The 22,841-nt window shown below is 57.2% G+C and overlaps 2 protein-coding genes across 6 annotated transcripts in view; one reads left to right on the plus strand and one right to left on the minus strand.

Annotated features, from left to right (window-relative positions):
* FANCA (FA complementation group A) overlaps positions 1 to 15,243 on the plus strand; it is a 33,527-nt gene extending 18,284 nt beyond the window's left edge. For 3 of the 5 annotated variants that reach the window (XM_064386457.1, XM_064386459.1, XM_064386458.1), the window contains exons 23-43: positions 474 to 616; positions 1,069 to 1,139; positions 2,173 to 2,272; positions 3,208 to 3,407; positions 3,531 to 3,627; positions 4,428 to 4,625; positions 5,589 to 5,662; positions 6,157 to 6,285; positions 6,709 to 6,775; positions 6,976 to 7,142; positions 7,413 to 7,518; positions 8,298 to 8,357; positions 8,704 to 8,808; positions 9,409 to 9,521; positions 10,192 to 10,333; positions 11,345 to 11,407; positions 12,574 to 12,679; positions 13,007 to 13,082; positions 13,430 to 13,571; positions 14,120 to 14,209; positions 14,978 to 15,243. In XM_064386457.1, the coding sequence (XP_064242527.1) occupies positions 474 to 616; positions 1,069 to 1,139; positions 2,173 to 2,272; positions 3,208 to 3,407; positions 3,531 to 3,627; positions 4,428 to 4,625; positions 5,589 to 5,662; positions 6,157 to 6,285; positions 6,709 to 6,775; positions 6,976 to 7,142; positions 7,413 to 7,518; positions 8,298 to 8,357; positions 8,704 to 8,808; positions 9,409 to 9,521; positions 10,192 to 10,333; positions 11,345 to 11,407; positions 12,574 to 12,679; positions 13,007 to 13,082; positions 13,430 to 13,571; positions 14,120 to 14,209; positions 14,978 to 15,085 (2,357 nt within the window). In that variant the 3' untranslated portion in view covers positions 15,086 to 15,243. The remainder of the gene's footprint in view (positions 1 to 473; positions 617 to 1,068; positions 1,140 to 2,172; positions 2,273 to 3,207; positions 3,408 to 3,530; positions 3,628 to 4,427; positions 4,626 to 5,588; positions 5,663 to 6,156; positions 6,286 to 6,708; positions 6,776 to 6,975; positions 7,143 to 7,412; positions 7,519 to 8,297; positions 8,358 to 8,703; positions 8,809 to 9,408; positions 9,522 to 10,191; positions 10,334 to 11,344; positions 11,408 to 12,573; positions 12,680 to 13,006; positions 13,083 to 13,429; positions 13,572 to 14,119; positions 14,210 to 14,977) is intronic. The other 2 variants (XM_064386460.1, XM_064386462.1) reach the window with 1 other exon arrangement.
* Positions 15,197 to 22,802, minus strand: ZNF276 (zinc finger protein 276). The gene is made up of 11 exons (XM_064386463.1): positions 22,646 to 22,802; positions 21,152 to 21,461; positions 20,990 to 21,042; positions 19,923 to 20,423; positions 19,039 to 19,117; positions 17,930 to 18,010; positions 17,544 to 17,654; positions 17,394 to 17,469; positions 16,918 to 17,035; positions 16,576 to 16,675; positions 15,197 to 15,935 (listed from the first exon to the last, which is right to left on the minus strand). The coding sequence occupies exons 1-11, from the start codon at positions 22,788 to 22,790 to the stop codon at positions 15,650 to 15,652; spliced, it is 1,860 nt and encodes a 619-aa protein (XP_064242533.1). The 5' UTR covers positions 22,791 to 22,802; the 3' UTR covers positions 15,197 to 15,649.
* Between the last annotated feature and the right edge of the window lie 39 nt (positions 22,803 to 22,841).

Here is a 22,841-nt window from a genome sequence, read left to right on the forward strand (position 1 = left end):
ATGAGGGGTGCTTCTCACTGACTGTCCCAAAAGCTGCCTGAGTAAAGGGAGCCTGGTGCTGGCACAGCAGGAGTTTCTGCCACTGCCACCTGCAACTGCTAATCCTTCAGAGCTGACAATCCTTCCTGCTATGAATATGTACATTTTCATGTCTGATGTATTCCCAAGCCTCACTGGGGCTTGTCTTGGTGGCAATCACAGCAATCTCTGCTGCCCCACCCCTGGGGCTCACCTGGTGACTCTGCCCCTTTGGAAAACATTCTCCCCTCTGCTGTGAGAGCTGCTCCTGAGGTGTGACTGCCAAAAAATAATGCTGAGCATGCTGATCCACTGTGTCCCAGCCAACATTTTTTGCTTGTTACAGCTTTTCCTAACACCCTTTTGACTGTGACTGATTGAAGTTTGTGTTTTGCTTGTTCTTGCTGCTGCGGGGGGTCGTGATGGTGCCACGCCTGCTGCCCCTGTCCCCGCAGAGGTGGCAGCTCAGCTGGCCGAGGTTTCAGCGAGGCTCGGGGCTGTGCTGGGTGCCAGCAGCCAGGAGGGCGAGGCTGCTCCCACCTGCTCCCCGGTCCGGGTGGCTGTCGCTGCCCCCGGGCTGGCACCGTGCCACCGCAGCGTGAGTACCAGCCGGCCTGGGTGGGGCTGGCCGGGGAATGGCCTGGCTGGGAGGTGTGAAAGGCTGCTTTGTCTGCAGGAAATGCACTTCTCTGCTCTCCCTACCCTGCCCTCTACTATTCCCGTTTTTATCCACCTGGAAGTTGCTGGATGATGGGATCTGGGGGCGTTTTCTACCAGAGCAGTCCTGTGATGAGCAAGGCTTTCCTCAGCAGCCTTGCCTGGGTGTTTGTTGTGTGCTGGGGTCATTCCTGGGCTTAATTTTCCATCCTTAGTGGCAGTGGAGGTGTGCAACTTGTAGTGAATCTCATTGACCAATTTGTTTCCTTGTTTTAATGTCAGGAAATGTAATAAATACAAAGCAGAAAACTGGGTTTGGGTATCCAGCCTGACAAGCAGCAATTAGCAGTGCGGGTTTTATTCCAGGTTTACTCCTGGTGCTTTTTTTTCCAGGTTGTTGATCTTCTGCTGACATCATTCTGCCAAACCCTGCTGGCTGCTTCCTCTTTCAACCCCCCTGACAGGTGAGATGGGAGCCCAAGAGCAGGAGAAGCAAAACTGGGTGACAGCCAGAATCGCAGCACTTGTGCAGGGCTGGGGAGGGCTCTGGGTGTTCACAGCCCTGGTGCCAGCCTGGTAGTGCAGTGAAGTGTCTGCACTCCAGGAATGAATGCACTGAGGCACATGAGTGAATGAACCAAGTTTCTCCTCTGCTGTTACAGATCCCTCCAGCAAAGTGGCCTTGGGCTGTGCTCCGTGCTGGGTTGGACACCCCACAAACTCTGCTGGGTGCTTCAGCCCAGGCTGGGGATGGCAGTGAGGCCAGGCCCTGGAATTCCTTCCCTGGCAGGGCTGGATGGTGTGACAGGAGCTGTTTGTCCCAGTGGGACCTGGGCTGGCTCAGGAGCAGAGGCAGCAGCGCCTGCCCCTGGAGCTGCACTCAGCTCCTCCTCCAGCCCAGCCTGTAAACACCACGGGCAGCATGTCAGTGGAAAATCACTTTGTTGGGCAACAAGGCCGTGCTGAGGAGCTGGCTGGGATCCCAGCTGCCCTCCCTGTGCCTTGGCAGCCGGGGCATCCTTCCCTCTGCTGCACTGCTCTGCCCTGGAGCAGATGAATCACTGCTCAAAGCCTGGCTGAAAACTCCCTGTGACAAACAAGAGTCCCAGGAAATGGTGTCTAAACACAGCTCCCACCTGGCCTCCTCTGAGGATGGGCTTTTCTTGTCTGGGTGGGAAAATCCCTCCCTGCCCCTGCTTTACAGCAGGGCCTTGTGACAGCAACTCCTTCCTGCTTTGTGTTTTGATCCCTTTTATTGCTGTGCCTCTATTTACCCCGTGCCCCAGGCAGCTCCTCCTGTCCTCATTGTCACCTCTGAGGCCACCTTGGCCGTGAGAGATGCCAAGAGGGGTTTGAGGTGGGGGTCTGCAGGGTGGAATGATAATTGTGCTGTGTTTACAGACAGCCCGGGTCAGCTGCAGGCTGGTTAGGCATTCCTAATTACCTGTTCCTGTGCTGGGGATGAGGTTAATGAGCTTGTGGTTTCCCCTGCTGCAGGCAGGGCCCGTGCCTCTCCCTGCTGGTGAAGATGATGTGTGGACACAGGAATCTCCTGCCTGCACTCCTGGGCAGGCTCTGCCAGCTCATTTATCACCAGGTCAGTTTTGCAGCCAGTAGAATTCCATCCTGCTCCATTTCCTGAGCTGGGGGGCATGGACCTGTCTGGGCTGCACTGTGGGGGCACCTCACTGTCCTCCAGGCTTCCAGAAATCCCTCTTTTGGTCAGGGAGTGTGAACTCTCCTCAGGAACATGAGCAGAATTTCCCCCTGCAGAAATTCTGCTTGTGGAAGGTTAATGCATTCTGAGACATTTGAACAGAAGCTAAAATAGGCAAGTTTAGGAAAGAGACAAAAGAAAAATGGTAGAATGCTTCGTTCCTAAGCCTCCACGTTGAATAATTCAGTTGTAAAAATTTAAAAATAAAATTAAGATACCCCTGTCTAGGCTGCAGCAGTGCATGGTTTTGTTATTAGAGAATTGCTTGGTTTATTTCCTCTACCCTCTGATATTGCAAGGCTGAAAATAATAGGCTGATAGATTAAATTAGCTGTCAGAGAGGCTAAAAAGCCTTGAGAATCCCCAAATCTGAATTTACAGTGAATTATTTCAAGTTGCTATATTAGAGAAACCTGCAGTTCTGCTGTGGGTTGTCTCTCATCTGCTCAATTTTTGCTGCACTGCTGAGATCAGAAACATTGCTCTGCTCCTTCACTAAGTCTGAGTATTGTCAGAAAGGTGTTTTGGTACAAAAAAGGGTATTTCAGGAAGGTGTTTTGGTACAAAAAAAAGGTATTTCAGGAAGGTGTTTTGGTACAAAAAATGATATTTCAGAAAGGTGTTTTGGTACGAAAAAAGGTATTTCAGGAAGGTGTTTTGGTACAAAATGTTACAATAATGCAAGTGAAGTATTACAGTGTCAAATAAAAAATATGAAAATATTACAATGAGACAAAAGGTAAGAATTTTACCAATGAAATGTTACAAAGTTACTAAAAATATCTTTCCTGCTCTTCACTTTTTTTGCCTTCCAGGGTCCTTCCCTCGGTGCTGCTCATATTTTAGGACTGGCAGCTTTTGTGATCCACTTAAGTGAATGCAGAGCTTTAATTCCTGGAGTGGAAGCCGATTTTGGGGCCTCTCAGGCTGTTCCTGGAAAGGCCCTTTCTGTTTCAGAGTACTGGAGCTCCTTGCTGGTGTGCAGGACACAAGAGTCATTTGCCTTCTGCTTGAGGTGAGCTGGGGCACCCACCCCTCCCTGCTCCCCCAGGATTTTGGGCTCCTGTGGAGGATTTCCAGAGCTTGTGGAGGTGGTTGAACCCAGCAGACAATGGAGTTCTTTCCTTTTCTCTCTCAGGCTTTGCACTGCAGCAGCAGCTTACCTGATGTGCAAGTTTTCATCCTGCTCTCATGAAGATTTCTGTGCCTTGATTCCTCCCGGCCTGATTAAAAAGGTAAAAGGGAAAAAGTTGTGCTGTAACTTGTGAGAAAGTTCAGTCTCAGCCCAACTTCCTGCTGCAGCTCCCTGTGCAAATGTCACTTACACCAAGAAAACAGTGCAGAAATACATCTGTGTGCCCTCTGCTCTTGGCCCTGGGTGCCTCTGCTCCTTGGGCAGCTGCACACGAGCACAGGTGGCCCTGGGGCTGCATCTGGGGCAGACACTGGGGTTTTATTCCAGCTGCAGCCCCTCCTGTTTTTACTCCAGCTGCAGCCCCTCCTGGTTTAATTCCAGCTGCAGCCCCTCCTGTTTTTATTCCAGCTGCAGCCCCTCCTGGTTTAATTCCAGCTGCAGCCCCTCCTGTTTTTATTCCAGCTGCAGCCCCTCCTGTTTTTACTCCAGCTGCAACCCCTCCTGTTTTTATTCCAGCTGCAGCCCCTCCTGGTTTAATTCCAGCTGCAGCTCCTCCTGGTTTAATTCCAGCTGCAGCCCCTCCTGGTTTAATTCCAGCTGCAGCCCCTCCTGGTTTAATTCCAGCTGCAGCCCCTCCTGTTTTTATTCCAGCTGCAGGATGTGCTGTTTTTATTCCAGCTGCAGCCCCTCCTGGTTTAATTCCAGCTGCAGCCCCTCCTGGTTTAATTCCAGCTGCAGCTCCTCCTGTTCTTATTCCAGCTGCAGCCCCTCCTGTTTTTACTCCAGCTGCAGCCCCTCCTGGTTTAATTCCAGCTGCAGCTCCTCCTGTTCTTATTCCAGCTGCAGCCCCTCCTGTTTTTACTCCAGCTGCAGCCCCTCCTGGTTTAATTCCAGCTGCAGCCCCTCCTGTTTTTATTCCAGCTGCAGCACCTGGTGCCACGGCTGAGCTTGGAGGCTCGGGGAGTCCTGTGTGAGGAGGCCAAAGGTGCCCTGAGCTGGAGTTCCCTGTGCTGCCCCTCTCTGAACTACAGGAGAGCCAGCCTGTGCTTATGGAGGCAAGCAGGCTTCCAGGAGCTCTTGAAGGAAAAGGCATTCCAGGTATAAATCTTTTCCATCACACAGATTCACCCTCTAATTCTCACTTTTTCAGATCTGCCCTGTGCAGTTTCCTTATTGGTGATCAAAAGCTTCTTGTAAGAACTTAATGCCTGAAAGTAAGAGCTAGATGCCTGAAAAGTTGTCTGACAGCTGAGTCATGTGGGCTGGGATGGGTGCTGGCTGTTGTTTGATGGGGATGATAAGGTAGAAAGAGAAAACCAGAGGTAAAACTTCTGTGTCCTACTTCTTGGAAAGGCAGGGAGCTCGGCAAGCTGTGGAAGCTCAGGAGCTGCAGAGCCAAGGCCTGTCCATCACCCTGCTCCTCTGGGAAGTGGTGGAGAGGCAAACAACTGGAAATCCTTGCTTTTCTGGTGCTTTGTGAAAATGGCAATGCTCCCCTGAGCCAGCCTGGGTTGCCTGGCTCACACCATCTCAGCTTTTCCCTTTGTACCACCCTTCAAGGTCTCTGATGTGACAGACTCTCCTTTTTCAACCTACTTCCTCTCAAACCAGTTTGTGCAGAGGGGTTTGTGGTGCTCCTAGAATGACTGCTTGTGCTTGGCTCAGTGTGCAGGGCTGGAGCAGCTGTGTCACATCCTCTCCTTGGTGCTCACACTCTCTGACTGAGGGCTTGGCTCATTTTTTATTTCTAATAACACACATTCATGCTGCTGCCTGGGCTTGGAGGTGCTGAGTGTGTTTGGGAATGTCAGAGGGGTGTGAGACAGGCTTTATGGGCTTTCCATCAATTTTTAAAAGCAAGCAGGGTTTTACCTTGAATTTTTTAAATAAGAGAATCAGCACAGGAATTTCCATGGGTTGATGCCTCTTTTTTCATGTTTCATGTCTCTTACTCCACATGGGATTGTTCATGGAGATGAAGTGAAGTGGGTTTTCTGCTGGGCAGCAGGTGGCTGTTCTATAAAAGTTACTTCCCTGCTCCTAAATCCTGGCTTTTCCTAGCTGTCTTTCAGAGAGTGGCTGCTGATGGAGCTGGAGGTGTGCCCTGAGCAGGACATTCTCTCTGCCTCAGAGAGGTAAGGGCCAAGGGGCTCTGCTGGAGAGGGAGCAGTCCAAGAGTGTCCCAGCAAAATAGGGAAAAGCACTGAAGATCAGGAAGTAAATAAAGAGTTGCTGCAGGATACAAATGCCTGCTGTGGTTTGTGCTGAGCTCCAGCACTGCTGGAATCAGGGCTGTGTGTGTTTTCAGCTTGGAGCAGCCTGGCCTGGTGGAAGTGTCCCTGCCCGTGGCAGGGGGTGGCACTGGATGGCCTTTAAGGTCATTTCCAACCCAAACCATGGTTCTGTGGGGCCCAGCCTGCATGTGCAGCCCTTCCAAACCACTTGTCACAAACCCTCCCTGGTTCTGGAAGGCAGAGCTGGGTGGGGTCTGCTGGAGGGCTCCTCATGGCTGTACTTACCTGGAGCTCTTATCTGAGCTCACATCACTCACCACTCTCGATGTGTGAGCTTCCCTTTACATCAAGGGAAGGGCACCACTCCAACAGATTTCTCCTTTTCCACACTGCAGACAGGATTTCCATTACTGGGCCATCTATCAGAGGTACCTTCCTGCACCTTCTGCTGCTGGTGGCTGTGATGGAGGCCTGGAGAAGGCGTGTGGAGTCATCCTCAATGCCATCCTGGATTCCTCCCAGAGGTACTGCCCTTCCTGGAGGTGGCCCTGAGGCTGTGCACTGGGAGCTTGTCCCTCCCGTGGGCTGGGGGAGCCATTCCCTGCTGCTCTGGCTGGAAGGGGCACTGGGAGGTGGCCCTGTGTGACTCAGCAGCTGCTGAGGGTGCAGAGGTCTGGGGCTGCAGCCACAGAGAGGCCCTGTCTGGCTGTCTTTTTAAAGTTGGCTTTGTACTCAGCTTTGTGTGGCCAAACAAGCACCAATGCCCTGGGGGAGTGGCTGGAGCTGGAAAATGAGGAGGGAGCTCAGAGGAGAGCCACTGTCTCAGCTACAGCTAATTTAGGGCACAGTGTTTGAGCTCTGTGTTCATCTGAAGCATCTGACTGTCCTTGAGCTGTGCTTTCCCCTGGGCTGGCAGGGTGAGTGCCTCGTGTGTCCCCTAATTTCAGGCTGGACCTGGGTGCCTGTGGCCACTCGAAGACATCGGTCAGCCCCGAGATCCTCTGCAGGCTGCAGGTGATTTCAGACTGTGGGGTGGATGTTTACTCCTTGAACTTGACCCAAGTATTCCCTCATGCCCCGCTGTTGGTGAGGCTCTGACCTGTGGGGACTGAGAGAGGTTTTTCTTGATGATCTTTGGTTGTTTGAGAGAAACAGAGGGGGTTTGGGAGCAGGCTGGTGTGTGGCCCTCACTGTTTCCCCACCACCCCGTGCAGGAGCTGGTGCTGGAGCTGAGGTGCAGGCCAAAGCTGCTGCCAGGCTGCTCAGCTGCCCAGAGACACTTCCTGTTTGAGATCCTCCAGGGGAGGCTGACAGGCAGCCAGCAGGGATCTGCTCTGGGACAGCAGCTGTGGAGGCAGCAGGAGCTGCTGCTGCACAGGAGGTGAGTGCAGGCCTGAGCCCTGGGCATGCCTCCAGCAGCACTGCTGCTCAGGGCAGCTGCTGTGTGCAGCATCCTCCCCTCTGCACAGCGAGTGACAGGGACACTGCATGTCCTGGGGACAGCTGGGCAAGGGTTACTGATCCCCTGGCACCCACTGGAATTAGCTGTTTCCATCTTGGGCTGCCAGTTGCCCTGGATGTGACACTTCTTCCTGGGCAGGCTGGTTCTCCCCCTGACAGTGACCCGAGTTCTCCTTCCTCCCTGCCCAAGGATTCTGGTCGGGCTCCCTGCATCCACCCTGATCACCACGTGCTGGAAAGGGAACAAAGCAGTGCTGGACTGTGACAGCTTCTTTTGCTTTGTGAACTCTGAGCTGGTAGGTGTTGTGAGCCAAATGGTGATTGCTCATTGGTAAATGCTCTAGATAAAGACCTTAAATTTGAGTTTGGGGAAGGAGGTTGCATCCAAACTACCCAGAAAAGGTGTGGCTTTTGGAGCAGCCTGGTCTGTGGAAGGTGTTCCTGCCCATGGCCCCTTCCAACCCAAATCATTCCATGATTCTGTGACTTTTGGGTTCATTAATTCAGAATTATGGTGGTATTTGACACTATTAACAGCAAATCCTTGGGCGTCACGTTTGGTGAAGTGGGTTCAGACAATCTCAGAGTGTTTCAGAGGAGGCCTGGAAGGGGCTGAGCATGAGCCCTTCTCCAATCCCTCTCTCATGCCAGGAACTGTTTTGCTGTAGAGTGAGAGCCTCCTCATCCTCCTGAGGAACACCCAGGGACATCCCTTTCTAGAAGGAGGTCATCTGACTTGCAGGTCCCTCAGGACCCTGCTTTGTGCTCCATGGAGAGCTGATTTCTGGGGAGCCTTTCCAGGCCCTCCTGTGCTGTCCTGTTAGGCACAGGCAGAAGCCTCTGTGCCCCAGGGCTGTGACTCCATCTGCCCTGGCACCCTGGGCTGGGGCTGTGCAGCTCAGCTCCCTGGGAGTGCCCTGCACAGGAACCACCTTCCCCCAGCTGAGCTGGTGTGCAGCACTCACAGCGTGGCTCTGTGCTGGCTGAGCCCCGAAATGCTGCTAGGAAATGCTGTTGCAGAGGGGAGGAATGCTGGTTTTGCTGATTTTGTTTCCCTGCCCGTGTGTCCCTGCAGAAGAACGCCAGTTCCCGGGGCTACGCGCTCTCCTACGACATCACCGCTCACTTCTTCAGGGTAATGCTGCTTTTGTCCCTGCCTCGCTGTCCCCAGAGCTTTCCTCCTGGCTCACGAGGTGCAGGAGGAGCTCTCCTCCTCTGCACCCTCCTTCTGAGAGCTCTGGATGTAATTCCGAGGAGAGCAGTAAGCAGGAAAACGAGGGGGAGCAGCAGGAGGAGGTGGTGGAGGTGAATTTCAATACAATGCAGCAAAGCTGCTGCGGGGAGGAGCTCTTGGTGGATGTTGCTTTTGCTGAGCCGTGCTGACCCCTACAGTTGTCTCTGATTAGTTTCCACACCTCAGCGAGGCACTGGAGCAGCACAGAGGGATGTGTGGAGCCACCCTGTCACTTGTCCCCTTCCAGGGCCTGCTGAGTGCCAGCCTGGACTGCGAGGATGCAGCAGGAGGGGTCAACGAGGCTCTGGCCACCTGTCAAACCCAGTGTCCCGTGGTGCTCCTCTCTGCAGCGGTGACTGATCTCACTTTGGTGCTCTGGCTTGGGGGGAATCCAGCTCCAGCTCAGGGAGCTTGTGTTAAACACCATCCAAGTGTGTAAGGTTCAACAGAACCTCTGAAAGCCTTTGGAAACTGGCAGGGTGTTTCAGAGCCCTGGGTGGCACTGATGCCAGCCCTGGGCTCCTCCGGTGTTGCCACAGGGGCTGGGTCACAGTGGGAGCTGGGAGGCTTGTCCTGCTCTCTGATGCACTGGTTGTTACATCACAAGAACCAAAATGCCCCAAAATCCCAGGTTTTGCTCTCTGTCCTGTGTGTAACTCCCTGTGTGCAGTTTCACACGGGGACACAGGTTTTGGTGCCTGTGTTGAGCCATCCCCTCTTGGGGATGGAGCAGTTCTTTCTTTCTGGCTGCTCCTGCCACAGGAGTCCCAGGGCACTGTAGTGTGACCTCTGCATTTCCAGGATGGGAAATTTCTCCCATTTCTGATGTGTGCATGTACAACCTGGGCTTTTTCACTCAGGAGAGGGGAAGAACCCCTTTCTCTGAGTGCCTGGCTGTGCCTGGCTGCAGGCACTGAGCACTAATGCTGCTGGTTTCCATCTTTGTCCCCAGCTGTGGTGGCCGAGGCTGGAGCCAGTGCTTTGCTCCCAGTGGAAGAGACTCTTTGGGGCTCCCCTGCCAGAGGAGCTGGACAGGCTGAGGGGCTGGCACGGCTCAGGTACCAGGTGTGTGCCAGGGCTGGAGCAGGGAGCTGCTCTCCTGGAGGGTGGAATGCTTGCCTGAGGCTTGCAGGACAGCTCCAGACTCCTCTGGAGGGCTGCACTCAGAATGGGTTGTGGCAATGGTTGAGTCTGCCCTGTGTGTGATGAGGGTCAGTGCTTCCCATAAGGACCAGGGAGTCTCTGCAGAGCAGGCTGGAGGGCAGAGCCCTGCTTAGGCAAAGCCTTAGCAGGGTCTGGAGTCATTCCCAGGAGCTGCCACACCCCTTGCCCCCTGGATTTGGGCAATCTGGCCTCCTGAAGCTGCTCACTGGGTGCTTGCTTCCTTTACCTCTCCTTACACTGTCTGTCAGTGCCCTGCAGCTTTCCTCCAGAAGCTGGAATTTATGTAAGAATCTCCTTGCAGGTTGTGGCAGGTGATGATCACATGCTTCTAGTGTGGAGTTACTGCCTGTCCAACTGCTGATAAAAGAGATTTGAGAATGCTTCTAAACTTTGGCTTTTTTACAACTGTCTCCATGTAGCATCATTCTCCAAAATTAAGAGAATTATTTATTTTCTTGTCCCAGTCACAATTTGCACCTTTGTCCAAGTCCCCAATCTCCTCCTCATCCACAGCAGCACTTTCCCCCCTTTTTTACCTGCAAACCCACGAGATGTTTGTTCTGTTTTGCAGGTTCCTTTGCTCAGGAGCAGCTCTCCCTGTCTCTGACCCCCCTTGGCTCTCAGCTGCCTTCCTGCACGGGGCCATCCTGCAGCAGTCCCCACGAGGACGAGGCACAGAGGCACTGCAGAGGCTGGGCACTGGCACAGAGCAGGCAAGGCTGGGTGCATTTCATGTCTCTGCTCTTCCCTACACCTGAAAACCAGAAAAAGGAGGTCTCTAACAGAGAGGAGTTGTCCTGAGATAGTGCATCCCTGGTAATCCCTGCTGGGAAATCTTGCTGGTGGATAGTTGATAAAAAGTGGCTGTAAATTGGTAGTTGCTAAATTCTTATCCTCAAGGCAAAGTTGTTCCAGGCTTAAACTTGTACCTCAGATTCTGGCTCCTGGGAGGGATGTTCAACAGCTGCTCTAAAAACTGGAGCTGGAGAGAGCCCTGCAGAGAGGAAGAGCTCAATCCATGGCATGCCAGGGTTCCCTCTCCCTCCAACAACAGCAGTCCTTCTGGATTTTAGCTTGGGCAGCTTGGCTGGAAAGTTAAGGAGGTGCAGGAAGTTTGTAAGACAGCAGTGCAGGTATTTCAAGGCTCTGGGAAGTTGTGCTGGGATTCCCAGAGACAGATTTCCTGAGGGTTTTCCCAGGTCTGGTGCAGGAAATGTTTCAGGCTGTCACCTCAGTGCAAGGGGAATTCTCTGCAGGAAGCTGGGCTGCTGCCCTGGGTCTGGCTGCTGGATTTCCAGGGTCAGAGCTCAGCCTGGGGAGTGTCCCTGTGCCAGAGGGACACAGCTGACAGTGCTGAAGCACAACCTGGGCCTTGAGCTCACTCTGGTTGTTTTATTGCTGCAGGCAGCAGCTCCTCTTCCTGTGGGATTGACTCCTGCACTGATTGTGCTGGGCTGGAGCCAGAAGCTGCCAGTCAGGACCTGGTGTCACTGGGTGCACTTGGCACACAGGAACTACTGCAGCTTTCACCTCAGGATTCCTGGAGGGTGCCAGGGGCAGTGAGAGCCATGGGAGGGCTGGGGTGGCTGCTCCCAGCAGGTGGAACACTCCGTGGTTCATCCAGGTCCAGGCTGGAAGGCACCTGGGGAAATGTTGTTATTCCCTGGCTGGAAAGGCCAATTTCTACATCACCACAACTGACAGGCAGCCTCTTTTCCTTGCAGCTCCTGGTTGCTCTGCTGTTCTTCTCACTCCTGGATCTCATCTCAGCCAGAATAGCACCAAAGGTGAGCTCAGCCCCAGGCAGCTCTCATGGCACTGGATGTGTCTGATCAGCTTGGTTTGCTGCCCAAAAATGCTTTGCAGCAGCACTGGGAAGGCTGGGAGCTTGTTCTGCCAGGAGGAAGGGATCAGCACCACCCCAGACAAGCCTGCTGAAAGCCCTTCTGTTCCCATCAGATTAAACCTGTGTTTTCCTCTCTCTGACGTTATCTCCCCTTTCACAGCTTTTATTTCTCCTGCTGGATGATTTATTATTTCCAGTTTGCTGCTCAGACTTTACACCTCCCAGGTAGTGCATGAACCTGGTGTCTCACTCAGCTTTTGTGCAGCACCTCACATCTGTCAGTGATGTTTTTCCTCAGGCTGGAATGTGGTGCTTCCTGGGAGAAGGGCTGCCCAGGAAGGAGGAACATTAGTTTCCAAAGGGTTTAATGCTATTTAGTGAAGGAGCAAAGGTGACAGGCTGCTTCCAGCAGCTGCCTGCCCTGAGCATCCTGCTGCTTGTGAAGGCTTTTTTCTGTCCCTTTGCTGTCACCTCAGCTTTGAAGTGCAGCCATTTGGGGAGTCACCTCACAGATGGGATCAGGGAGCAGATTCAAGGCAAAAATAACAATTTGGTCTCAGTCTGCCCGTGGGAGAGTCTGGGGGAAGAGCCAGGGAGGAGAGAAACATCCTGAGCAGACAGAGCTGGGAAGTTAATCCATGTGAGATGAGTAATGAAAAAAGAAGCCCCACAATAATCCCAAGACATGTTGTCACTAGAAGGGTCAGAGGGGGCAGAAGCTGCTCCAGTGGGGTGGGTGCAGTTTGTGCAGGGGTTTCTTGGTTAATCCAGGCAGGATGGGGCTTGGAGCAGCCTGGGCTAGTGGAAGCTGTCCCTGCCCATGGCAGAGGGGTGGAATTGGATGATTTAAGGTCCCTTCCAACCTAGACCACAGTGCAGCCCTGTCTCAGTGGAGCCCTGGCTGGCCTGGTTGGGTGAGGAAGGCACTGCCTTGCTCTGATGCCCAATTCCCCTGGGGGAATCCAGGCTGCCAGCTGAGGGGGAAGACCTGGGGTGAATTCCTCAGGTCCTTTAGCAGAGCACTTCTTGTGCAGTCTCTTGTGGGGGCTCCTGCTTTGATGCAACCACAGCCCCAGAGCAAGGAGACCTCTCCTTTCTGACACCCAGGAAGGAGTGGATTTCCAGACGTCTCTGGGATGGTCCCTGCAGATCCTGCAGTGCCTGGAAGGGAGGGGCACATCCTGGCCACTGCTCTTCCAGTCAGCAGAGGGAGGTGAGTCCTGTCCCCAGGGCTGGGAAGGGGTGACCCACCCCTTGGGCTGGGGTGTCCCTGGGAGAAGGGGCTGCACAAAAACCACGTGTGTGCAAGCTGAGAGCATCCTGCTCCTACCCAGAGCGTGGCAGACCCAGCTGGTGATCAGGAATGACTGAACTCACTCCTGTCCCTGCTGGCAGAGAAAGCCTGAGGGGAGAGCTTGCTTCTCTGGCTGCTCACCACCCCCAAGCACCCACATTTATGGTGGCCTGGAAAGAAACGGCAGCCCCAGAGTAGGAGAGGCGAGGTGAGGTGCAGGTGCTCAGTGTTCTCCCTCCCCTGCAGGGCCTGGAGGGTGCCGTGTCCTGCGCAGCGCGGCCTCGCAGCGCCACACCCGCCTCCTGCCCCTGGCCTTCTACAGGTACCAGCCCTGGGGGCACGGGGGTGATGCCCAGCACCCACAGCAGCTGGCACGGGGGTAACAGCACTGCTGGCCTGTAGCTGAGCACAGTTACCTCTTCCCTGAGGGACAGAGACCTCATCAGGCACGATGCTCTGTGAGGAGCCCTGTGCCTTCTGCTGAAGAGCTGTGCCACAGGTGTCCCCTCAGCCCTGTGCTCCAAACACAAGGTTTTGGAGCTGACTTTGCTTCCTGGGGTGGCCCTGCCTGCCACGGGACTCAAAGCAGCCAGGGCAGGGCAGCAGCTGTGTTTGCCTGGTGCCTGTGTGTGTCCCAGAGCTAACACAGCCCATGTGTGACCCCCTCAGCCTCAGCCCCAGCTTCCACCAGGAGCTGCTCCAGCAGGAGCCCACCTTCCTCAGCGTGGCACTGCACATGTACATCCAGCTGCTCCAGCTCTTTGTGGAAGGGCAAGTCCTGCCACAGCCTGATCAAGACCCCACAGAGCACGTAAGCAAAGCCTGGACTCCTTTTTTCTCCTGTCATAGACTCCCAGAGTGGTTTGGGTTGGAAATTACCTTAAACCTCATCCCGTTCCACCCCCTGCCCTGGTCAGGCACACCTCCCACTGTCCCAGGCTGCTCCAAGCCCTGTCTAACCTGGCCTTGGCACTGCCAGGGATGGGGCAGCCACGGCTGCTCTGGGCACCTGTGCCTGGGCCTCACCTCCCTCACAGAGAAAAATTTCTTCCTAATATCCAATCTAAATCTACCCCTCTCCAGCTTAGAATCTCTTGTAACTGATCCTATTCTTTAGCTCTTCCCCTTTAGCAGAACTTGCAGCATCTCTCTTGTTCCCACCTTCCCACGTAGAGCTCGTGCAGGTTCCTCATCCCCTGGACAGAGAGAACTCCAGGGCTGCTCCCAAACCCCAAACACACCCTGCCCTCTGAGCTGTGACAGCCCCTGGTGTGGGGTTGTGGCTTCTGCATCTCTTCTGAAGCAGGGGCTGGGCTGAGGGTGATGTTCTGCCTCCTTTGTCTCTCCCGTGCCGTGCAGGATCCCTTGGAGCTGATCTCTGCAGCCCGGCAGTTCCTGCTGGGAGCCATCCCACACTGCCCTGCCCAGAGCCTTGGCAACATCCAGCCGGTGGGTGCAGTGCTCTGCCTTTCCTCCCCGTGTGAGCTGCAGTGCTGCTGGGCTCCCTGGGGCTCTGATCCCTGCCTGTGCCAAGCCCCGTGCCTCCCTGACCCACCTGGGGCTGCTCTGTGCTGCCCTAACTCACCTGGGGCTGCCCGGTGCTGCTCTAATTCACCTGGGGCTGCCCGGTGCTGCCCTAACTCACCTGGGGCTGCCCGGTGCTGCCCTAACTCACCCGGGGATGCCCTGTGCTGCCCTAACTCACCTGGGGCTGCCCGGTGCTGCCCTAACTCACCTGGGGCTGCTCTGTGCTGCCCTAACTCAACTGGGGATGCTCGGTGCTGCCCTAACTCACCTGGGGATGCCCAGTGCTGCCCTAACTCACCTGGGGCTGCCCAGTGCTGCCCTAACTCACCCGGGGATGCCCGGTGCTCCTCTAACTCACCTGGGGCTGCCCAGTGCTGCCCTAACTCACCCGGGGATGCTCGGTGCTGCCCTAACTCACCTGGGGCTGCCCTGTGCTGCTCTAACTCACCCGGGGATGCCCGGTGCTGCCCTAACTCACCGGGAGCAGGGGCACACCTGGCCCTGTGCCATGGCCACACCCTCCCCGGTTCCCAGCACATCCGACCCTGCCCTCGTGTGGCCGTTCCCGCTCGCTCCCAGGGAATTGTCAGGCACAGCCACGGCCATGAGTGGAAGTTTCCCCCGGTGCGGCTGGAACTGGCTTTGAGGAAGCTCGAGCAGACCTAACCTGGCTCCCTGCCCTGTCCCCAGCTCCTCAGCACCTGTGAGGAACTCGACCCGGAGCTGGGAGCCACCCTTGTGCACTTCTCTCGGCCTGCTGTGGACGTGGAGCTGGAGGAAGAGCTGGAACTCTTCTGAGGAATGGACTCAGCCCAGCTCCCCACTTACACCTAGCACAAGGAGCCACCTTTCTCACCTGGGCCATTTTTTTTCAAATTACTTTGTAAATAATTTATTACAAGCATAACCATGAAGCTCTTGTTACAATAAAAAGTAGGTTACAAATTTTCAGTTTAGACTTGCTTTGGGACTCATAATTATGTTGTTGGTTGGGTTGTTTTTTTTTTCCTTCTTTTCCAAAACAAAATGTCTCCTTAAAGTTGTCCCACTGTCCTCTGTCCCCCTCGAGCCCCCAGGGGCAGCTCTGTGCAGGCAGGGAACAGCTGTGGCCAACTGGGTTTCTACAACGTGTGCGTGGGGCTGGGGACACGGAGGGTGCTCCAACGTCCCTCCCTGGGATTAGACACTCTTAGTACAACACTGCCAGGTCAGACGTGAGCATGGGAATCACTGCATGAGAACAAGCCTTTTCTGAGCAAGCTGAAGCTAATTCCACGGAGTTCTTTGGGAGACTAAAACGTAGATTAAAAACCTCCAGTGCCACGAGGGCTCCCGCGGGGCTGGCAGCGCGTCCCGGTGCCCTCAGGTGGGCTCGGGCTCCGCAGTCACTTCTGGCTTCACCGCCTGGCCTTCCGCAGTCCCTGAGGGAGTGAGGAGCAGCAGGGGCTCCGGCTCCAGCGCCTTGCCCTTGTCCTGAGCCTGGGTCAGGGGGTGCACCATGGACATGTGCACGTTGAGGTTGTGCGCCTTCTCGAAGCGCTTGCCGCACTGGTCGCAGGCGAACTCCAGCTCGGCCTCGGCTTTGTGCTTGGTCATGTGGTACTTGAGGGAGGCGCGCTGGCGGCACTGGAACCCGCAGATCTCACACCTGGGGGGCACAGGGGGCTCAGCACCCGCCCGGCGCTGCCTCGCCCAGCCAGGGGGAGCGCTGGGGCGGCAGCAGGGCTTGGGAAGGGGCATTTCGCTGGATCACAGAGTCCTGCCCTGGTTTGGGTGGGAAGGGATCTCCAGGCACATCCCAGCCCACCCCCTGGCACTGTCCACAGCCCCCACACCTTCCACTATCCCAGGTGGCTCCAAGCCTCATCCAGCCTGGCCTTGAACACTTCCAGGGATGGGGAATCCACAGCCTGTGCCAGGGCTTCACCATCCTCACAGGAATGAGGATCTTTCCAACATCCCATTTAACCCTGCCCTTTGGCAGTGGGAAGCCATTCCCCCTTGTCCTGTTACTCCAGGACCTTGTCCCACCATCCCTCTCCAGCTCTCCTGAGCCCCTTTAGGCCCTGTAAGGGGCTTTAAGGTGTCCCTGGAATGTTCTCCAGCCTCAACACACCCAGCACTCTGCGCCTCTCCTCACAGCAGAGGTGCTCCAGGACCCTGTCCTCGTTCATCCCATTTAAAGCGATCCAGCCAGCATGCTGCCAGCCCCAGGCAGGGTTTGCATCCCAGAATTACTGTGCCAGGGTGGGTGCCTGACCCCTCTGATCCCTGCTGGAATCACTTACTGCAGGGGCTTCGCTCCCGAGTGCCGCATCTGATGCACCGAGAGGTGTTTGCGCTGCTTGAAGGTCTGCCCACACTCGTCACAGATATAGTTCCGTACCTCTGCCACGGGAGGAAACAGGGGTGGTCGTGTCATGGCTTCTGCCGAGCTCCTGGGCTGTGCCCTGCAGCTGCCACGCTCCCTGGGGCAGTCTGAACCCCTCCCCTGCCCCGTGCCCCCTGCACAACAGCTTGTTCCACGCTCACAGGCACACGGGGAACCCCATCCCTGCTTCCCCCAGGGCCCCAGCCCCTCCTAGCAGGGCACCCCGGGGTGTGTGTGCCCGGCAGCTGCTGGCACTCACCTGTGTGGATGAGCTTGACGTGGCGCTGCAGGTAGCGGTCGATCATGAACACCTTGTTGCAGCCAGGGTGAGGGCAGGGCCTCTCCCGCACCTCCTCGTGGTGCTCTTTGATGTGTTTCTGCAAAGCCAGGACAGAGCTTCTGACAGGGAACAACCGGGATCCCCAAACACCGAGACCACCGTGTGCAACACCAGGATTTCATCCCAATCCACCCCAGGCAGCAGGGGCTTCAGCTGGACACAGAGCAGCTGTTCCAAGGGCTGCTGTGAGCCAGAGGCAGGCTTCCAGGACAGGAGACACAGAGAGCCAGAGCCTGGAAAAGGCCAGGACTCCCAGCAGGCTGCTTTTAGTGGCTCACTGCCTCCTGCAGAGCAGGGTGGGGAATTAAACCCATCAGGGATGCTCTGCTCACATGGAAGTGGCTCCAGAGCACTGGGAGCCACCAGTGTGGGACGGGAGCAGAGCCCGAGCTCACCTTCATGCCATCAGCCCCTCTGTAGACAGCGGTGCAGCCCTGGTAAGGACACTTGTAGATGGTGGGCAGCTCCTCCCTGCAAGCAGAGGTGTGTGAGGCGTTGTGGGCGTGGGGCTGCAGCCCAGCCCAGCCCTGATGGACCCTCCTTACCGTTCACATTTGATTTTTTTTTTCCAGCCTGGCTTAGGACCCGGCTTCTTCCTTATTTTGGGCTCTTCCGCCTTCTTTGCTTCTTTGCTGTCACTTTTCTTGCCAGAAACCCTCCAAGAAAGAACCAGAACAGTGGTTTAAGACTTGATCTTGGTTTTAGACCAGTGTCCCCAGCTGTTACACCTGCCTGTGACCTGGCAGAGCAGGAGCACACACAGCCCCTGGCTGTGCCAGGCTGGGGATGAGGGCCCAGCCAGTTTAACCCAGCTTGGGAGCATCTCTGTGACCCCCAGGCAGGAATGAGTAGGGAACAGAGCCCTAAGGAAAGGCATGTTGGCCCCATGGGGGTGGGCACCAGCCCCCCACCCACCCTGAGAGCCCCTTACTTCTTCTCGGGGTAAGGCTCGAAGGAGTCGTCTGAAGATTGCACATTTCTCTTCTCACTTTCATCATCGCTCAACAAGTCCCTGAGAGAGAGAAGCTGCCCTTTACCACTGTGACCTGGGGCTGACCCTCAGCACCAGCAGCTCCCCATTCCCAGCACATCCATCTCCCCCACGGCACGTGTTCTCCTCCCCGTCCTCTCCCCAGGCAAACACAGCGCCGGTGAACACAGCAAGGACCCAAACCAGGTCCTTTTAGGGCTAAATCTCTGCAAGAATAATCAAACCACTGTCAGGAGAACAAAAAAAGGGCTGTTACTGAAAGGATCTATTCATGGGTGAGGGATGTGGCTGCTGCTTCCTCTACTGGGAAAAGGAATTTTGTGGAGCAAGAATGTCACATAATTGTCTGGCACAGGTTAATGAAGCTGCGGGTCATTCTGTATTCCCTCAGATATAACAGCCACATTTGGACTTATCTTTTTCCTCCTTTTAGGCCTTAAGCCATACAAGAAGCAATTAATTCCTGAAGACAGGAAATAGGCAATAAATCGTTGCAGCCCTTTGAATGTGACAGCTGACAGGCCCAGCTGACACTGGAGTCACTCTGCACTTGGCCCTTTAGACTCACAACGCCTGGATTGGTGAATTTACAGCCCCATTCCAAACCCCTGTGTTGGACTGAGCCAAATCCTTGCCCACAACGGACTGCAGAGCTGCCAGGTGCCTCCCTCTCCCATTTCCCAGTTAAAGGCTCTCCCCAGGAGCAAACAGGGTGGTTTCTCCACGTGCCACCCCGTGCCTGCATTTCCACTCCCACAGCATCCCCTGGGGCCGGAGCAGCAGCTCCCAGCACGGCTCCTTCCCCAGCAGAGAGGGGACAAAGCAGGGCCAGGATTGCAGGGAGCAGCCCACAAACACGCAGCACACGTGTGTGCAAACCCCCCAGAGCAGAGGAGGGAGCTCAGAGCCCCAGTGCCACGAGCTCTGTGACTGGGCTTTCTCCACCAGCTCCAAGCCCCCGGCGCTGGTGGAGAAAGAGCTCCCCGTGCTGGGGAGTCCCCACTGGCAAAGAAGACATTTAGGCTATTTTAAACCCACTCTTCTCTCACCCCTCAGAAAGGTCACTGAACTCGTCTTTTACCCGCTCATCCGACGTTGCAGACAGAACCTGCTTCCCACTCAACTGTCCTAGGGAAGGAAGGAGAACATGGTGTGTTACAGGGAAAAGCAGCAGACCCACGGCGGCCGAGGAGGAGCCGGCTGCACTGGCATGGTCACACCGTGGCAATCAGTGATTGTTTGAACCAAACTGTCCCCTCTGCCCAGAAACGGCTCTCCCTGTGCTCCACCCTGACCCTGCAGCTCCCAGGAGCAGCTTTTGGTTCCTCCTGTGACACCTGTAACTGAAAGAATTGTCCCCAGGCAAGTCCCAGCTGCCATTCTTGTGTCCAGCAGCAGACATCTCCTGTGGGTGCTGGAGCTAAACACAGCCCTGCTTCTGGAACTCAAAAGGGTGTTAATTCCTCGCTTCTGGAAGTGGTGTTTGGGGCACCCAGCCCAAACCCACTCAGCAGTTTTCCTTTAGGGGCAGAAGGGCTTCCTGGGATTCAGCATCAGCTGCTGTACAGCAGGGAAACCCAGCTTCAGGGTCAAGCCGAAGGAAACATCTGGCAAGCATGGTGCTGAGGAGCCAGTGACCATTCCATATCCCCAGGAAGAGCCTGGCAGCAGGGTGTCCCCTCTATCAGAACAGGAACAGCACACAGGGCCAGGAGTATGACCCCGTGTTCCCCTGTCCCTTCTGCACAGCTCAGCATCCTCCCCCCCAGTCAGACACCAATCTCTGAGCACCTCCCAGAAGGATCTGCACCCTCCTGGAGGAACAGCAGTCTCCAAGGAGAGGGCCCAGCCACTTGTCACTCCCTGGGCCACCTCTCCAGCTCCCTGTGCATCCCCTGAGGCCGGGACAGAGATCAGGAAGCAAACCCCTTACCTGTGGCAGCGCTCAGGGGGGAGAGGGGCTGCGGCAGGGCCTGCTCCCGGACGGAGGCCGCGCCGTCCAGCTGCGAGGGAGACGGATCCCTGTCCTGCGGCAGCTCGTGCTCCACGCTCAGCGGCACCGCCGCCGTCCCTTTGTTGGCAGGCTGCTGGCAAGGAGCTGTCCTTACTGGAGCATGCTGGGCTCTGGGAGCAGGGACAGCCTCGGCGCTGTCCGCCCCGGCGCCGTTGTCAGTCAAGCGCTGCTGCGCCGGGCCCTTGCTCCACTCCCGTCTGACGGCCAGGGCGTTGTCCAGCAGCACGGAGCTGCAGTCCGAGTCCGTGTCCATGACGTAGTCGTGGCCGTCCCCGCAGCCCCAGACGGCGCGGATGATGCCGCAGTACTCGGAGGAGAGCACGCTGCGCAGCGCGGGCACCGAGGCGCAGCCGCCCGCGTGCGCGTGCGCCCACGCCACCAGGCTGTGCAGGCACTGCGGGCTCGACGTGATCAGGTCAACTGCCCGGGGAGAGGCAGCACGGTCAGCCTGGGCTGGGGGCACGCGGAGGGGACAGGGGCGTGCATCTGCTCCCCCAGGGCTGCCCCACAAGGCAGGGGGGAGCCACCCCAGAGGGCTGGAGCGGGGCAGTGCCAGTTCCACAGAACCATTGAGGGTGGAAACGATGCTTCTGGGAGCACCGAGGCCAACCCGTGTCCCTGTCAGCCACACCAGACTGCCACGTCCAGTCTTTCCCTAAACACCTCCAGGGACAGTGGCTGCATCACCTCCCTCCACCATTCACTGAAAGGGTATTTCCAATTGTCCCCAGTGCCCAACACCAGCTGGGACAGGCCTGGCACTGCCACCCAAATCTGCTCTGCCCGCTCTTCCCACCCCCAGGTGAGCCTCTGCCTGTTTGGCCCAGCTCAGGAAGGTGAAAATTCTCCTGGGCAGCCAGAGGGAGGAAGGAGAACCATAACCAGCTGTGCCACAGGACACCAGAACCCCCCCTAAACACTGTCACTTCTCACCACCCACCATCAGAAGGAAAAGGGGCAGAAGGAAAAGGGGAGTGGGCACTCACCCAGGCAGGAGGCACCTCCTTCCATACCCGGCTGCGCCTGGACCCCGCTGCTCCTGCAAAAACCAGAGGGGCACAGTGGGATTTGGGGGTCACGGAGAGACCACGGGGGAGCACAGGGCAGCGTGGGGCAGCACAGCAAGGGAGGCGAGGAAGGCCACGTACTTTCCTTTGGACTTGGCGTGGCCCGTGGGCGAGGCGTTCACCCTCTGGATGAAGGTGCGGAGGACGCTGCGGCACTTGTAGAACTGGGCATGGCATTTCTTGCAGACGAACTGTGGCAGCGCGGGGTCCTGCCGCACCGCCACGCCCACCAGCCGCTGGAAGTCGGCGAAGAACACCTGGTCCAGGCGCCGCTGCTTCTCCGAGCTCTCGCCCAGCACGGGCACCTTCCCGAAGGCATTGCGCAGGCTCCGCGAGGAGAACTTGCCGTGGCACAGGCGGCAGTAGCCGGTGCTCAGGGCTCTGCCGATTCCTGCCCGGGAGGAGCAAACGCGGCCGCTGAGGGGGGAACTGAGGCGCCCAAAGGTGTTCCCTGCCCTTCATGCCAGCTGCCTCCTCAGCCCTGCCTTCAGCAAAGCACGGAAAATCCAGGCAGGGTGAGACCCTTCTGACAGCAGCTGAGCCAAAATCAGCCCTCCTGGCCCCACTGTCCCAGCGGCAGAGCCTCCTCTGCGCTGCGGGGTTCGGGGACTCTGCCAAGGCCATGCCTGGGTTTCAGCAGCTCTTCCCCGGTGTGCATCTCCCAGGTATTTACAGCTGGCATTGTGTCCCTTGGCTGGCCCAGCGCTGGCTGTGCCACTCCTCAGCTCCCCGGCAGTGCCCTGGAGTGGGGCAGTGTCACCTGCAGTGTCACCTGCAGTGTCACCCAGCAGTGTCACCTGCGGCACCCCCGCTCTGTGGGATAATCTCCATCCCCCAGGTGTGAAGGGAACCCCGAGCACAGCCTCCTCCCGGCCCTGATCCAGCCCAGCCGCGCTCCGAACCCCGGGCTGGGAGCAGCTCCCAGGGCTGCCGGGGCCACCCGGGAGCGATGGGGGTCTCAGCACTCCCCGCGGGGGTGGCGGCAGGGCAGCACCTCCCGCGGGAGTGCCGTGGGGGGCTGAGCCCCCCGGTGCCAGCCGCTGTCCCGGGGCAGCGCCGGTGCCCCAGCACCCACCGGAGCCGTTGGAGATCCCGCTTATCTCCTGCCCCAGCTGCAACGCACCCGGCTATCAGCCACCCCAGCCCCCAAACCGGGATGGCGGGAGGGTCCCATGCACCCCCAAACCCCAAGCGAGATGGCAGGAGGGTCCCAGGCACCCCAAACCGGGATGGCGGGAGGGTCCCAGGCACCCCAAACCGGGATGGAGGGAGGGTCCCGGTCACCGCCAAACCGGAGCAGGCAGCGGCCGAGCACCCCGACATAGCGGGCAGTTTCCCCGCTCTCCCTCCCCGTGCGCCGAACTCCTCCTTACCTCGCCGTTACCGGCACCGGCACGCTCCGTGTTTCACGGGAAGAAACTCCTCACCAACGGGCAAATTCTGACCTGCCGCCCGCTCTGACCCCGGCCGTGCGGAGGGACCCCGCCACACCGAGGGCTCGGTCCCCCGGCCCCGGGGAAGCGGCTCCGGCCGTGCCCCGCTCCCCCCGCCCCGCTCCCCGCGCTCGGGCCTCACCTGCCTCCGGTGCGCAGGCGGCGGCCGCGGGGGGCTCGGCGGGCTCGGAGCCGCGGGCGGCCGCGCCGGGGGTGCGGCGGGGCGCGGGGGGGGCCCGGGGGCCGCCCGGGGCCGCCAGGAACCGCCCGCGCCGATCGCGCTTCATCGTCCCCGCCGGGCCCGGCGGCTCCGCCCGCCCGCAGCGCCCCCGCCGGCC

The sequence above is a fragment of the Passer domesticus genome, chromosome 12 (assembly GCF_036417665.1).
Source record: "Passer domesticus isolate bPasDom1 chromosome 12, bPasDom1.hap1, whole genome shotgun sequence".
In the NCBI taxonomy this organism is placed as follows: Eukaryota; Metazoa; Chordata; class Aves; order Passeriformes; family Passeridae; genus Passer; species Passer domesticus.

Bases quoted from the DNA above. Each gene is read 5' to 3' on its own strand.
- ZNF276 (XM_064386463.1), bottom strand. From the start codon at position 22,790: ATGAAGCGCGATCGGCGCGGGCGGTTCCTGGCGGCCCCGGGCGGCCCC. The intron at 21,462-22,645 runs GTGAGGCCCGAG...CCTCCCGGGCAG, and splicing joins CGCCTGCGCACCGGAGGCAG to GAATCGGCAGAGCCCTGAGC. The intron at 19,118-19,922 runs GTAAGGGGTTTG...TTCCTTCCCTAG, and splicing joins CCCCCTGAGCGCTGCCACAG to GACAGTTGAGTGGGAAGCAG.